Source organism: Trichechus manatus, unplaced genomic scaffold (genome assembly GCF_000243295.1).
Source record: "Trichechus manatus latirostris isolate Lorelei unplaced genomic scaffold, TriManLat1.0 scaffold00063, whole genome shotgun sequence".
Lineage (NCBI taxonomy): Eukaryota > Metazoa > Chordata > Mammalia > Sirenia > Trichechidae > Trichechus > Trichechus manatus.
Genome location: NW_004443999.1, coordinates 12,813,832 through 12,828,286, shown reverse-complemented (window position 1 = coordinate 12,828,286; position 14,455 = coordinate 12,813,832). Strand labels below are relative to the sequence as shown.

Genomic DNA, 14,455 nt, shown 5'->3' with positions numbered 1-14,455 from the left:
GGCTCTGTACGTCTTGCTCACTTGGCCACGGGCTGGGCTGAGATGAGCTCAGTCTTCTTCAGAGGCCTTAGTGGTTTCCAAGGAGGACAGTGTGCAAGTGGCCCTACATATAAGTGATGTGCCGATGTTACATCACAAAGCCAGTCCACTGACCTGGCCACCTGGTGAAGGAACAGTTAGTCACTGAACCCATGAGCTAAGAAATGTTCATTGCCCTGGTCACTGAACTAGCCAGGTACCACTCATGGGAGGACCTGAGAAGGAAGCCAGGGTCTATGGGGGAAGTTGATCCATGTGGGGGAAAGAAGACCAACAGCATCTGCACCACGTGGTTCACAACATGCGGGGTTTGGGAGGTGGGCTGTCCACAGTTGTGTAAATGTGGCTGGTAAGCCGGCTAGGAATGTCAGATTTCCTAAGGGCAATCTGTTGCACCTATGCTATTTCTGCTAGTGGTAGGAGTGAGCCAACCAGTTCTTGATTTTCAATGTTCAAATAAAAGATATATTAACCTGGTTGTGTGATCTAGGGACCCAAGGGAACTGAAAATGAACTTGGCTTTGCAAGAGTAGAAGTTTCCAGGGATCTCCTCAGTGTATCCTCTACCTCTTCCCCCTTTAACATCTACGCTACACAAAAATACCAAGAAACAGAAAGGTTGTACGATCAGCTACTTCTGCTGTTAGTCAAGGTTAATGCCACTACCTCATTCAATTTAGGTTAACGTCCTGGGTGTTTTCCCCTTTAAAAAAAAAGAAATATCTGATAATCCCAACATTCCATCCATTCATTCCAAACCCAAGGTGGCTGTGATCGTTTGCAAGACATCTGGCTACTGAGACAAACGTAGATGGGTCCGATACTTGTAAATTTTATGTTTATTATAACAAAAATTATGACTTGTTCAATTTGTGCATTCTGCTTTAATAGAACTCTTGGTATGTAAATAATCTAGTTAAACCCTATACAGTCATGCTGATGTGGCAGCAGTAAGGGACACAATTAAAAAGTGTCTCGGAGTCTAGGGGTAGGGGCGGTTGGGGGGGTGGTTCAGAGACTCCTGGGCGCAGGTTCCCGTCTTGTGGCCTACGATCGATCGCCCTTTCGTGAAGAGCGAGGCTCTAGCTGCTCAGCCTCATCATGTCAGGAACTAAAGGTGGGTTACGAGGAAGGGGTGGGCAGAGGGGGGAAGAGGAAAGTCAGTCATTTAGGCTGTGTCCTTATGCCGAGACTACAAAACGTTTTAAGCATCATTATACAACACTGAGCTGTTTACAATAGAAATATCTCAATCAACTGTTCTCGCAGAGAAAATTAGTGAGTCCCAGTGACTTAAGTCACCTGACAGAGTAAAGCAACTCCTAGGAGTTAGTCTCCATATTCTACAAATGTCTATCATTTTCAAGACAAAAAAACAAAAAAAACCTTTCCCCTAAAGAAATACAGAATTACATTACTACATCATTTCGCACTTGCAACCTGCCTTGCCTTCCGAACAAACGAAACAACAAAAAGCCATTTTAAAAAATATTACATTAACTGTTTCTCTGTAATATATTAAAACTTTTGTTCTTTGTCTTTACACATCTGATATGTTAGGGGAAGAAGTTAACAAATTTAAATCATATTGGTAAAGCATCACTAGAAGAAAAGTGGTAATTACTATTAAAAAAAAAAAAAAACAACAGGAAAGAAAGAGAACCTACAGATTAGCTGCAAAGACAGGTTGGGGGAGGGAAGTGGGAGAAGGAGGTGGAGTAAAACCCCTGGTTTAATGTGAGCCTAGGAGACTCTTGCAACACGGTCTTTCTTGGTTAGTTTATTTGTAAATAGTGTTCAGACCAGGTCATAGTGGTGTATCGTAATAGTCCAGCAGCTGGTCCATCGGATACTGCCGCTGCGGTGGCTGCTGCTGTAGCTGCGGTTGTTGCTGCTGCTGCTGCTGCTGTTCCTGGTGATGCTTCATGATTTCTTTGACTTCTTCTTCCAGCTCTGGGGGTATGATAAACTGGTCATCAGGATCCGGCTGAGCTGGGGCAGCAAAGTAGCCCCCAGGCTTTCGGAGAGGTGCATCCGTGGCCACCTCTATCACATTGTGGCTCCTTTCCTGGGGTGCTACTGAGCCATTAGCCCTCCGGCGCCCAATGGTCCCCAATGCAGAAAAGTCTGCTTTTCTGGGCAGTCCGGGCTCGTCCTCGTTGGCACTGATGACAATGCCCTCATCGCTGGCCTCAGCTGGCACCTGTAGCAGGCTCTGCTGCCTCTCCTTCTCCTTGGCCCGGCTACAGTGGATGTCCACCTCCACCTCCACCCGGCTGCCATTGGTGAAGACGCCCTCGATGGGCTGTTCATCATCACTGTCAAGCCCATTGTCAGAGAAGGCGCTGGAGAAGGTGGCACTGGACAGCTGACGCTGGAAGGAGTTGGAGAGGCAGATGGGATGAAGCATGCAGCGCTGCTCACTGGGGTACGCGGGGCTGCTCTCGTTCAGGGCTCCGGAGGGGGGCTCGTCAGAGGCTGTCGACCCCACCTCGCTGCTCATCTCCGAGGTGGAGATCTCGCTGCTGATCTCCGAGGCCATGCCGCTGCTGGAGGAGGGCACGCCCAGCCCGTCAGAGGGCCGGTCCTTGATGACCATGTTGACGGAGGAGGGGAAGATGCCTGGGCTGGGCGGAGGTACTGCCCCGCTGGCACTGAGCTCACAGCAGCAGAAGCTGTCCTCGGTGACATTGAGCTGTACCACCACCGCACTGATGCTGTCGTGGCAGCCATAGCTCTGGGCCAGGGTGCACAGCTTCTTGGCAGCGGCCAGGGCGTCAGGCACGTTCCGCACGGCCTCCACGGCCTCCTCGATGCACAGGCTGTCCCACAAGCCCTTGCTGCCGAGGATGAAGAACTCATCCTGTGGGGTCAGCGTCACGGACTGCACATGGGGACGAGGCACCACGCTGGGGTGGAGGAACGTGTAGCCCAGGATGCGGGTGGACTCGGTCACGCCATTCACCTTGCCGTCCTGGAGGAAGAAGAGGCCAGACAGTTAACACTCTACACATGGGGCGGCTTCCCTCCGGGCCTCCTGACTACAGGACCACCAGACAGGACTTCTCCCCTCTTGTGAACAGTTAGTGTCCCCTGCCACCAGAAAGCCCTGGGTGAGTCAGGAGTAGCAGGGACAAAGAAAACTATTTCAGGTATTCCCTTTATTGGAACCATGTTCACACTAGGTAGAGCAAGATCTGTATTTAATCCCTTACACGGCAATCCAGGTTGATCAGCTCCCCTGTAAACCCACAGGATTAAGCTTTTCTGAAATAAGCCACTCCTGAGCAGACAGACAAGTGAGTCAAGATAATACCCACCCACCCCCAGTCCTGTTTCCCTGTAACAGTATATCAACCAAGAATGGCAATACTGTCTGAGTTCTAGAAGACAAGACAGACACTGTTTAAACTTAAGAAGGTTAAAAGAAGCCCAGTACTTAGTGTGGGGAGAAAATCTTGGTGTGACTAACAGGGGAAGAATGCACAGGCCTGAAGAAGGGCCAATTCTCATAATTTCCTTGAACTTGATTTCCTGGTGGCAGATGGAGAGGGCAAAGTCCCCTGGTTTTTGTTCAGTTGGGCTCATGCCACTTGAATCACTAGCCAAAGTCTTTGACCATTTGCCAACAAAAAGACCTCGACTCGGAATGCCAGAGGGGAGAGGGGGACTCACCCAGCGTACCTGTTCAGTTCTCTATCCTTACAAGTTTGAGGCTCTCGGGTCCACAAAGTGCCTCTATCTGCCCCATACATGTTTTTTTTTTTTTTTAATCTATTATTTTTTACTGTGGTGAAAATATGCACAACAAAACACTCACCAATTCAACGATTCCTACTTGTATAATTCAGTGACATTGGTTATGTTCTGCATGTTGTACAACCATTATCACTATTCTTTTACAAATCATTCTACCACCATTAACATAAAGTCAAAGCTCTCTCAGCAAAAACTCCCCCTTCGCTTTCCCTCTCCCACTCCTGGTTAACCACTAATAACCTTTGGTTTCTATACATTTGCTTATTTCACATAAGTAAGATCATATAGTATTTGTCCTCTTGAGACTTATTTTGCTCAGCATAATGTTTTCAAGATTCATCCACGTTGTGGCATGTATTAAGACTTCATTTCTCTTTATGGCTGAGTAATATTCCATTGTATGCATATACCACATTTTGTTTATCTATTCATCTGATGATGGACAGGTGCACTGTTTCCAACTTTTGGCTATTGTGGAAAGTGCTATAATGTACCTGCTCCTATTTTTAACACCTATTTCTGGTAAGGGAGCCCTGGTAGCATAGTGGGTAAGAGCTTGGCTGCTAACCAAAAGGCTGGTAGTTCAAATCCACCAGCTGCTCCTTGGAAACCCTGTGAGGCAGTTCTAGGCTGTCCTATAGGGTTGCTATGAGTCGGAATTGACTCGATAGCAATGGGCTGGTTTTGGTTATTTCCAATAAAGGCTCCATTATAGCAAATGCAACTTCTAGTATGTGTCAAGGATGAGGTAACTATACAAAGATGGTTTCACCATCTACCTTGAGTGTTTCTTCCAGAGAATATCCATTTCCTGTCCACCCTACCACCTTCCTTTGTGATTTCACAAGGTGTTTGCTTGTTGTTCTGGGGGTGACAGGTTTTAGTTTAACTCTCTGCCTTCCCCAACTTTTCACAAAACCCTCCATGTCACACTCACACTCAGGTAGCATTCTTAAAGGTAAAATTAGCAAAATAAGGTTTCAAGCGCATTTAAACTCTCTTCATTCTACTGATGTAATTTGTGCTTCTCAGATGATGGAACGTGGCAAAACCTACCTTTCCTATTCTACCCAACACCTTAGACTTCTCCCCATCAGGACCAATGGTTTTAGTGTGTGTGTGTGGGGTGGGGGAGGCATGTCTCAAGGTAGAGTAGCAAGAAAATAAAAGGGGGCTGAGTGCGCAGCAATGCAGACAAAAGTGAAGAAGAGAAAGCACAAAGAACAAGGGAATGTCTGAAGGACAAATTGTGATTCATTTCTGTAGGAGAAAGTACATCATGGATTTCAACCCAAAAGATCATTAACCCTTGCATCATCTCTGGCATACTGTGGAACATTTCCTCCAATACCTTCTGAACAATCTCAGTCTGTCTGCTTCCTAGCATGCTGGACAGTGACCCGTTTTCATCCTCTCTGCTCCTAGAATAGGCAGGGAACTAAAACATAGACCCGTTTCCACAGAACCCCATGGTATATCTTGAGTCTTTCTATATCTTTCTTATGTCCCTTATCAAAACCTATCTGGAATCGTTTTTTTAATCTACTGGACCACAAATTCCCACCACAGTCTATCTTGAAATCCAGACAGATCTGGGTGTTTTCTCTCCTTTACGAGACTGTAAACTTCGTGTAGGCAGATGTGGTACCAGTCTCCCTTCTGAATCCTCACATCATTTTTCAGGCACTTAGCAGTGATCTATAGTCTGGGATGAATTAATAATTGAAGTATAATTCCTAGAGCCCACTTAGCAGTTTCACTGGCAAAGTATTTTGTTATACTGTAATATAACTGCACTAAAAGTTTTCTCAACAGCAGCCCTACTGATTTTTTGCACCTGATAATTGTTTGTTATGGGGGGTCCAATAATTTTTTGTTGTCCTGTGCACTGTGGGATGTTGAATAGCATCACTGGCATCTACCCACTACATGCCAGTAGCACCCTCTTCTCCCAGTTGTTGTGACAATCAAAAATGTCTCCAGACATTGCCAACCATCTCCTAGGTGACAAAATGGCCCTGGTTGAGAACCACTGCCTTACTGACATAGAACACAGGAGGCATGAACTCAAACCATACCTGGCTACATTTGCTCAGGCTTCTGTAGTTTTGAAACACTAGCCTTGTAAGATAGGACAGATACGTCACTATTCCCACCTTACAGATGGGGAAGCTAAGGCTTAGAGAGGTTTAACCGTCATCGCCTACAAGTGGCAGAGCTAGGATTTGAATATCGGCAGTGTGATGTCAGGGGTAAGGCCTTCAACCACCAAACAAACCTGCGCCTTCCCAGACTGGCTGTGAGGGTCAAATATAGTCATGCCCATTAAGGACTTACCATAGTACCTGCAACAGACGTGCTCGATAAATGCTTTATTATTCGATATATTATGATGCCCTTAGACATCTCACACAAGGAATTTGCATTATGGCACTATGGATATGGAATTTTAATTTTAAACCAATTTCAAAGAATGTTCTTTGAATGGAAATGCTGCTTAATTTGCTTCTGCCATGACCCTGACCCTCCCTGCCATCCTGAGGAGAACCATTCTCTGCTCACCTCTGTGATGATGGCCTTGTGCTGTTTGATTCTCTTCAGTTCTTCCTCACAGCTCATGCTGTAAGATCTAGACAGAGGTAATGGCTTCCCGTTCCGACAGAGAACCGTCTGGCACTTGCCCACGTTAGCTGAGGTCAAGGTGAAGGACCCACCTGGGTCCACAGGGTCATGCTTGATATGACAAAGGACAGCAGCACCTCCAAGTTTCTGCCCAGCAGTTCCCAGTTTCCTGGAATCCAAAGAGTAAAAACCTAAACACAATCCATCACAGGTCTATTTTGTTAATTCCCACACAGAGAAAGACTGTACCACTGGACAGGATTAGGAGAAAGAAAACCCGAGGAATTCAATTCAGCCTCTTTCATCCAAGTATGCACTGCTCCACTTCTCAGAGGAAAACGCCCATTGAATCGAACCTCACACACCTCTCTCACAGAGGTGCTGCTCACAACGGGGGAAGCGTCACCTCAACACTGAAGCCACAGGAGCTGATCTGGAATAAAGGAGGCCTTTGGACTGCTGCGTCCAGCTGGTTACCCCTAGGCCACTAACTGCCCTATCAGCGTACTCCAAAGATAGCAGTAAAGGACCACTTCTCTTCCCAATCACCTCTAAATTCCCTCTGCTCCCAGGAGAGGAAAATTGAAGGGACCACTTAAATTAAGAGCAGGTTAAATTTAAATACTAAGTCCACTGATGCATATACTTCTAAAGGACTGACCACCTCTTCTCTTTCATAAGATGTTTCCATCTTGGACCATCCATGCTCTTGCCTGACACAGTGAAGCCTTCTGGACCAGTACTGTCTACTCTAGAATATTCACACACATGACCTTCGAATAATAATCTGGCTCCAAAGCACTTGTGATTTATCCTTTTATTTGAGACCACTAATTCACAGACTTATTAGGACACAAGTTCCCATAATCAATAGAGGCAAAGAACTCCTATAACATGTCCCACAAAGGACAATACCTCCCAGACCCCGCCATTCCTGGGCAGTACAGGAGCAAGGGTAACTCAGCCTCTGCTGTCTTACAAAGGCAGACTCTCAGGTACTGCCAGCTCACATCGCATGGCTAGGTGAATCAGGTGGCAATGCTAGCATTGGAAACCAGGGCTCCTACCCTCGTGAATCAGGAGATCATGCAAAAGAACATACAGTTCCCCTAAGGATCAAAAAGCTCATCACACATCCCACACCCTACTAACAAATACGGAAAGTAAGAAGTATGCAAAGATACTGGAGATAGGCCCTCAATCGCATCTCTAAACTCCTAGCTTCTGGACTTGCATGACCACATTGGGCTTTAGACCTTTCCAAGCCAGCTCTAGTTTCTTCCTTTCAAAGGCACAATGGTTCCTTTTAGCAAATCCAGAAGCAGGATGGTATTTGTGAAAAGTACAGTTGGCAGTACTAGTAATCAGAGTCTGGGTTTCTTAGTTTTTGTATGTGAGGGTCCATAAAAAGCAGACCTCCTGGGGTTGTGAAGGGCATGTGTGTGGTATGGTGTGGTGTGTGCATGTCTGTGTGTGTGATATGCACTTGCTTCTTTTCTAGGACAAGATGACGGTAAAAACAGAAGCGTAGATGTGCTCAGTAACTGAGAGAACATTCTCTGGACTCATTGCCTGAGATCTAATCCCGACTCCACCAGTTACTAGCTCTCAGGTAATTTGTTTAACCTCTCTGTACCTCAGTTTCTCAAAGTAAAATAAGAACAGTAACATTACCTATCTCACTGGCTAACATTTCAGCATGTAAAGTATTTAGAATAATGGCTGATACATATCACAGGCTCACTAAATATTAGCTCTTATTATTTGATTGCCAGCTGTGCATGTACACTGAGAATCCGAAAGACCAGTTTAGCAGTAGAACGCCCAACTCGGCCTGCCTCTACCAAGTTCTTTAAGAAGAACTGTTCTTGACTTACAGCATAACTTTAAAGACTGCTCTTAACCAGCAACCCTTAGCAGATATTTCTACCCTTGTTATGAAGCTACTTCCTCTCACAAATCATTAAGGAAGGGAACTGGGAGAGAAAGAGAGCTCGTCAGTGTTGCCATGACCTTTCCAGCACAAGTACCTTCTTCTTTACTTTCTGGTTGGTCTCACCTCAGCAAATGTTTGCAGGATGACATTTAGAAACAGGGAATTCCTCTACACCCTCCAAAGCCATTACAGTGACAAAAGAACAAGCAATTTTTTGAATGAGGGTCTCTTTATTACATTTAGCCCTCAGAGTTACAAATAACATTCCATAGTTCTATGGTGACCTAAAGCTCTGTTACAGATGGAAGCTTTAGGAAATGGCCCAGGATTCTAGTAACACTGCCCTGAATAACAGGGGCAGGGGCGGAGGTGGGCAGGGGCGACATATGAAAAATGATTTTACTCCTGAATCTAAAATTTGACCATCTCAAGATCACAAAGCTAATTGGTTTGTGGTATTTCAAACCACTGAAAGTATTTCATAAGGGTGAACACACAGGGATAGAAATGAAATGGTACATTTCAAAGAGAAGGCCAGACATCGGAAGGTCTAAGGAGCCTCTGGATTTCACCTGATTTCGGGGAGGGGGTGTTGTGAACATTCTAGAGAAACCTGGAAGCATGACAGGACTGTGAGGTCCAGTTCTAAGAGAAACTGAATTCCTATCATCAACTCAGCCTCATAGAAGGTTGTCTGGACACCACACTGGAGTGTAGTTCACCCCTGATGCTGAGCAACATTGAATTACCCAGATGCACCTTACGGGTCTGCGTTCAACAACAGTATCTGAGCACCTATCTTTCTGACCAGAGGGCAAACACTCAAAGAGAGCCAGAGTACACAGCAGGGACTCTTTAAGTTTTACCTTTGCATAACAATGAATGTATTGACCATGTACTCTTCTTCATGCTTTGTTTTCTGTAGTTCTTCAGCCAGAATGTCACTCATGGTGCACTGGAGAAGGTAGGGCACCTCCACATTGCGGTCTCCATCAAATACACCATACAGGGCCTCCCGGTTGTCACAGAAGTTGTTCACTGACAGGGCAGCAACACACAACCTGCAACACAAGAATGCTTTTGTGCTAAGTCCACTCATCTTTCCTTCCCCATCCGTCCCCAGCCCAACTCTCTCTTTTTTTTTTCTAACTTCGTTGACCCCATGTGGGCTCAAAGACTATGATGGCATGGTCTTGGCTCTTTCTTCATGACTTCTGAGAGATTAAAGATAGGTAAACTGAGCCCAGCTAATTTATATGAGGGACAGGGGTGGGGAGCAGAACTGACAACAAAGGGGCATGGGGGAGTTCTAGGGGGCGATGGAACTGTTCTATATCTTGACTGTGGTGGAGGTTACAAGACTATATTCTTTTGTCAAAACTTGCAGAACTACACACTAAAAAAAGGTGTATATACAAAAAAAGTATATTTACTGTATATAACTTGTGACTTTTTATGGTATGTAAATTAATAAAAAAGAAAAAAATGTATTAAGAACCTGCTATGTTGGCACAGTGGTTAAAGTGCTCAGCTGCTAACTGAAGGGCTGACGGTTCAAACCCACCAACCACTCCATGGAAGAAAGATGTGGCAGTCTACTTCCGTAAAGATTACAGCCTTGAAAACCCTACAGGGCCATTCTATTCTGTCCTGTAGGGTCGCTATGATTAGGAATTGACTCGATGGCAACGGGTTTTGTTTTTTGGTGGATACCATATATACCACATATACAAACCTATTATTTATTTGGGATAAGAAATGATGACCATAACCATTATTAATAACAGTAGTAACTAACACTTAAATAGGTATGCATATATAACTCATATGATCCTTCTAACAACCCTACAAGGTAGGTAATATTTTTAGTGCCATTTTACAGGTGAGAAAATCAAGCAAGATGTTGAGTAACTGTCCAAGGTCATATAGCAAATAAGTCTAAAACCCGGATTCAAAGTCAGTCAGTCTAGCTTTTATCCTAGTGTTTTGAAATTCTTGCCTCCATTTATTAAGAAAAACAAGTCATCCTAAATTATATGGAAATTAGGAAAAAGTTAAATTTTATGACATTAAATCACCTTATACTTCTGTCTTCCTCCTGTAATTCCTTCCTAGTCAGAAAGCGGCTGTTTTTTTGGTTTTTGTTTTAAAGAAAATAATGTGCTTTTAAAAAAAAGTACAGTAGTGATCATTCTTAGGATTTCTTTTCCTCTGAACCTTTCTCTTTGTTTTTCAGTCTGAGTAAGAACCAAATTTTCCAAGTGCCACTCCCTGCTTGGGTTTTCCTCAAGAGTCTGAAATGACCTGAAAGGGAGGGGCAGGAGGGAGGGAGAAATGAGAGTAGACATCTACTGAGACTTGGAGGCAGGGATCATATAGTCCTTCCCTCCCACGATCACATGCAGCAAGCTACTTGTTTAAATTACCCTTGTATCTACAATGCAAAAACGAAAGACTTGAGAAACTTCTGCAGGCAAAACCAAAGGGTGAAAAGCAAGGGAGATTAAATAAGGGCAGGGAGTGGCATGGGACTTCGGTGGTGCCTGGAATGTTCCATTTCTTCATCTAGACCACAGGTTAGAGGTGTGTCCACTTTAGGACAATTCACAGAGTTATACACTTATTGTTTATGTACTCTCCTGCACTTACATTATTCTTCAATACAGGTAGTCCCCAGCTTACGAGGGGGTGCCATTCCAATGACTCACCATCGTAAGTTAGTTCTAATGTAAGTCGAATATCTCATTTTTTTTTAAGTTTTCATTATTATTGCTTTTTATTATCAGTATCTTTATAAATCTTATGTTCATTTGTCTTTGGGGGTTGGCATGAGAATGATAACATCAGCAAATTAGCGCTGCAACATTGTACATAGTACATATTACTAATGGTAAGATGTACAACAAAAAAAGGACGGTCTTAAGTATGGTTTGTTGTAAGTCAAACGACGTAGGTCGAGGACTACCTGTATAACAAGTTAAAAAAAGAAAAAAACAACTAAATCAATTTCTAAGGCAGAGATGAGAACTTTAAGGGACACAGAGAGTAAAAACTAACAGAGGTGAAACAATACGGGCAGAGATGACGGAGAATGGTGATACAATGTGTAAGAAAGTAACGAGTGGCACTGATCTGTACATGTAGAAATTGTCGAACAGGGTGTATGTTTTGTTGTGTATATTTTCACCAAAAACAATAACAACAACAACAAAACCCACATCTAACTGGTCACTTGTTTCATGAATATATATGAACTGGTAATAAATTTTAATGTCCTTAGATGTTTAAAAGCCAGTCTCGGATTTCACATCAGTGATCTGGAATTAGAAAGCATTTTCACATACTGGTGTTTGTAAGCAAGACATAAGGTACTTTAATCTAAAAAGTGATTGATCTTCAAAAAGTAACTCTGAATGCCCTAAATAAAGCATGCACTAACTCTCTCCCTGTCCCCAGTACAATGATCAACAGACAGTGAGAAGCACAAAGAAATAATACAACTAGAGCCCAGGAGAATGGAGCTGAGTCTCCTCTGGTTATGCTGCCTCTACTGAGTCAATGGTGCAGATTCAAGTGGTCTGGGTTGGGGATTTTTTTTTTTTAGTTCTCCACTTGATTGATTCTAATGTGGATCTAGGCTTGAATACTAATGTTGGCTATTATTAGATCATTCCCTACTTTCTGTTCTTTCCCTGCTCTCATACTTTGTGTTCTGATACCTTGATTAAATTATAAATATTCTAATTTATAGAACTCTACTAGAACTCCCTGGGTGGTGCAAATGGTTAACATACTCGGCTGCTAAGCAAAAGGTCAGAGGTTCCAATTCACCCAGTGGTGCCTCAGAAGAAAGGCCTGGTGATCTACTTCCAAAAAAAATAGGCCACTGAAAACTATGGAGTACAGTTCTACTCTGACACACATGGGATCACACAGAGTCGGCTCAACTGGGTTTTTTACTTTTCTAGTAATTAGCACCTCTTCATAACGAGGTTATTCATAAAGTCTGTTATACGCAGGGTTGCTATGACTCCACGCTGACATGATGAAACTTAACAATAAGAACAGCAACTTCATCAAACACAAGCAAACCTGGAAAGCTTGACCTCAATTCTCAGGAAAATCAATGTTTGTAGCTAAGAGAGGGAAGGTTGGTGAGAATAGAGAAGAAAAAGAAATTAAGATGGGCAGGTCCTGGTGGTGAGGCAAGCAGTTGATGCTAAGTGAATGGACATCAAGTTGCTGCCAAGCTCACTTAGATGGTAAAAAACAGCTCCAGAGAACTACTGACAGGTCAATCATGTAAGTGATCTGGAATACGGACAATCAAGGCTACTTCTCCTTTAATACTATCCCTGTTTTGCTTGGTAAACAGGCTTCAGAGACAGATAAAGAGGCTTTTCAAAAGAGCAGGGATGCATTTCAATACTTAGGCCCTCTCCAAACACTGGAGTCTCACATAGGTATAATGTGTCAGTTATACTGTATCCTGGCAACAACTCTCACAAAGAGAGAGTATGTGATGCCAAGCAGGGCCTTAGCTTAACATCCAAACATAAGTCATGGCGTAGCCCCACTTTGGGGAAACTTCCACAAATAACTTTCACGTGAGAAAAGTATGTGCCAAATACTGGGTTTGTTTTTGCCTCACTAAAGAAGTGAGGCAGGCAGGAGGTAGTTCTTGCTCCAAGTTTGACCCAACTTACTTGTTTTTCACCCCGGAAGCTTCAGTGTAACCATGGCTCCATACGGCTGGGGCTCCTGAGGCGTCTCCTGCTGAAGGCTGGTCAATCTTGAAACAACGGATATTACTAGAAAGAGAAACAGGAAGGAAAACAGGCATCATTCAAACCAAACATGTGAATTGCTACCCTTATCTTAGAAAAGAAAAACACCTGCAAAGCACTCTGTACTTACCATTTATTACTGCGTTTAGTGTCTGAAATATTTACTAGCAGCAAGAACCAGCTACTCCTCATAATGAAAACCAACGGGCATATGTACAGAGCATGAACATTAATTCTTGTCGGCATTTATCAGCAGTTATTAGGGATTTTCACACAGATAACACTAGATGGCTGGTCTACTGGGAATTAAAAGGACAGCACTCAACCTTGGCTTGAGAAAACAAAATCTAAGTATGAAGTTGGATGTATTCTTACAGCATGAACACTCAGATATGAAAAGAACAAAATGTAAACCACAGTTACACTGTGTTTAGGTGATGTGAGAGAATTCTGAAACGTTCATTTCCAACTTCTTTCCTCACCAAGCCTTCAAATATTTAACAAATATTTTTGAGGATCTGTCCTCCCCTGAAGTGTCTAATTCTTCTTTTCACTTGCACAGCCCTCATGCTGAGACTAGTACATAAAATTAAATTTACGAACCAAAGGAGAGGATTGTAATGAATTATAATTGTTGTTGTGTGCTGTTGAGTCAATTCCGACTCATGGCGACCCTATATGACAGAGTAGAACTGCCCCATAGGGTTTCCAAGGCTGTGATCTTTATGGGAACAGATCGCCCATGGAGCCATTGGTGGGTCTGAACTCCCGATCTTTTGGTTTGCAGCTCAGTGCTTAATCACTGCACAACCAGGGCTTCTTTACAAGTTAATTACACATATTTATAACTGTTAATGACTTAAGTTCTTATCTCACCTCAGCCCCCACGTGCCAATAGGACCAAAACTGAAATATTAAGAGAGTAAACTCTCAAATGGGGCTTATTAAAAACAAGCCTACTCTTTTAAGGATTCAGTGCCCCCAATAGGAAGTCATAAGAAATGTGACGCAGGTTTTTAAGAAATCTTCTTAAAACCAAACAATAGTTTACCTTAACTAGTAAAGAATGTCTTCTTTGAGCACTGTGCTCGTTTAAGATCGAAATATGTTGTTGCTGTTGTTAGGTGCCATCGAGTCAGTTCCGACTCATAGTGACCCCATGTACAACAGAATGAAACACTGCCCGGTCCTGTGCCATCCGCACAATTGCTGTTATGCTTAAGCCCATTGTTGCAGCCACTGTTCCAACCCATCTCATTGAGGATTCCTCTTCTACGCTGACACTCTACTTTACCAAGCATGATGTCCTTCT

General features: G+C 43.5%; 1 protein-coding gene across 1 annotated transcript in view; it reads right to left on the bottom strand.

Annotated features, from left to right (window-relative positions):
* Window positions 1–860: 860 nt before the first annotated feature.
* The window catches only part of PHLPP1 (PH domain and leucine rich repeat protein phosphatase 1), a 221,752-nt gene continuing 208,157 nt past the window's right edge, over window positions 861–14,455 (bottom strand). Inside the window, exons 14-17 of the mRNA XM_012556372.2 lie at window positions 13,063–13,167; window positions 9,223–9,417; window positions 6,361–6,589; window positions 861–3,013 (exon numbers count right to left, since the gene is read on the bottom strand). Coding sequence (XP_012411826.1) covers window positions 1,847–3,013; window positions 6,361–6,589; window positions 9,223–9,417; window positions 13,063–13,167 — 1,696 coding nt within the window. The 3' untranslated portion in view covers window positions 861–1,846. The remainder of the gene's footprint in view (window positions 3,014–6,360; window positions 6,590–9,222; window positions 9,418–13,062; window positions 13,168–14,455) is intronic.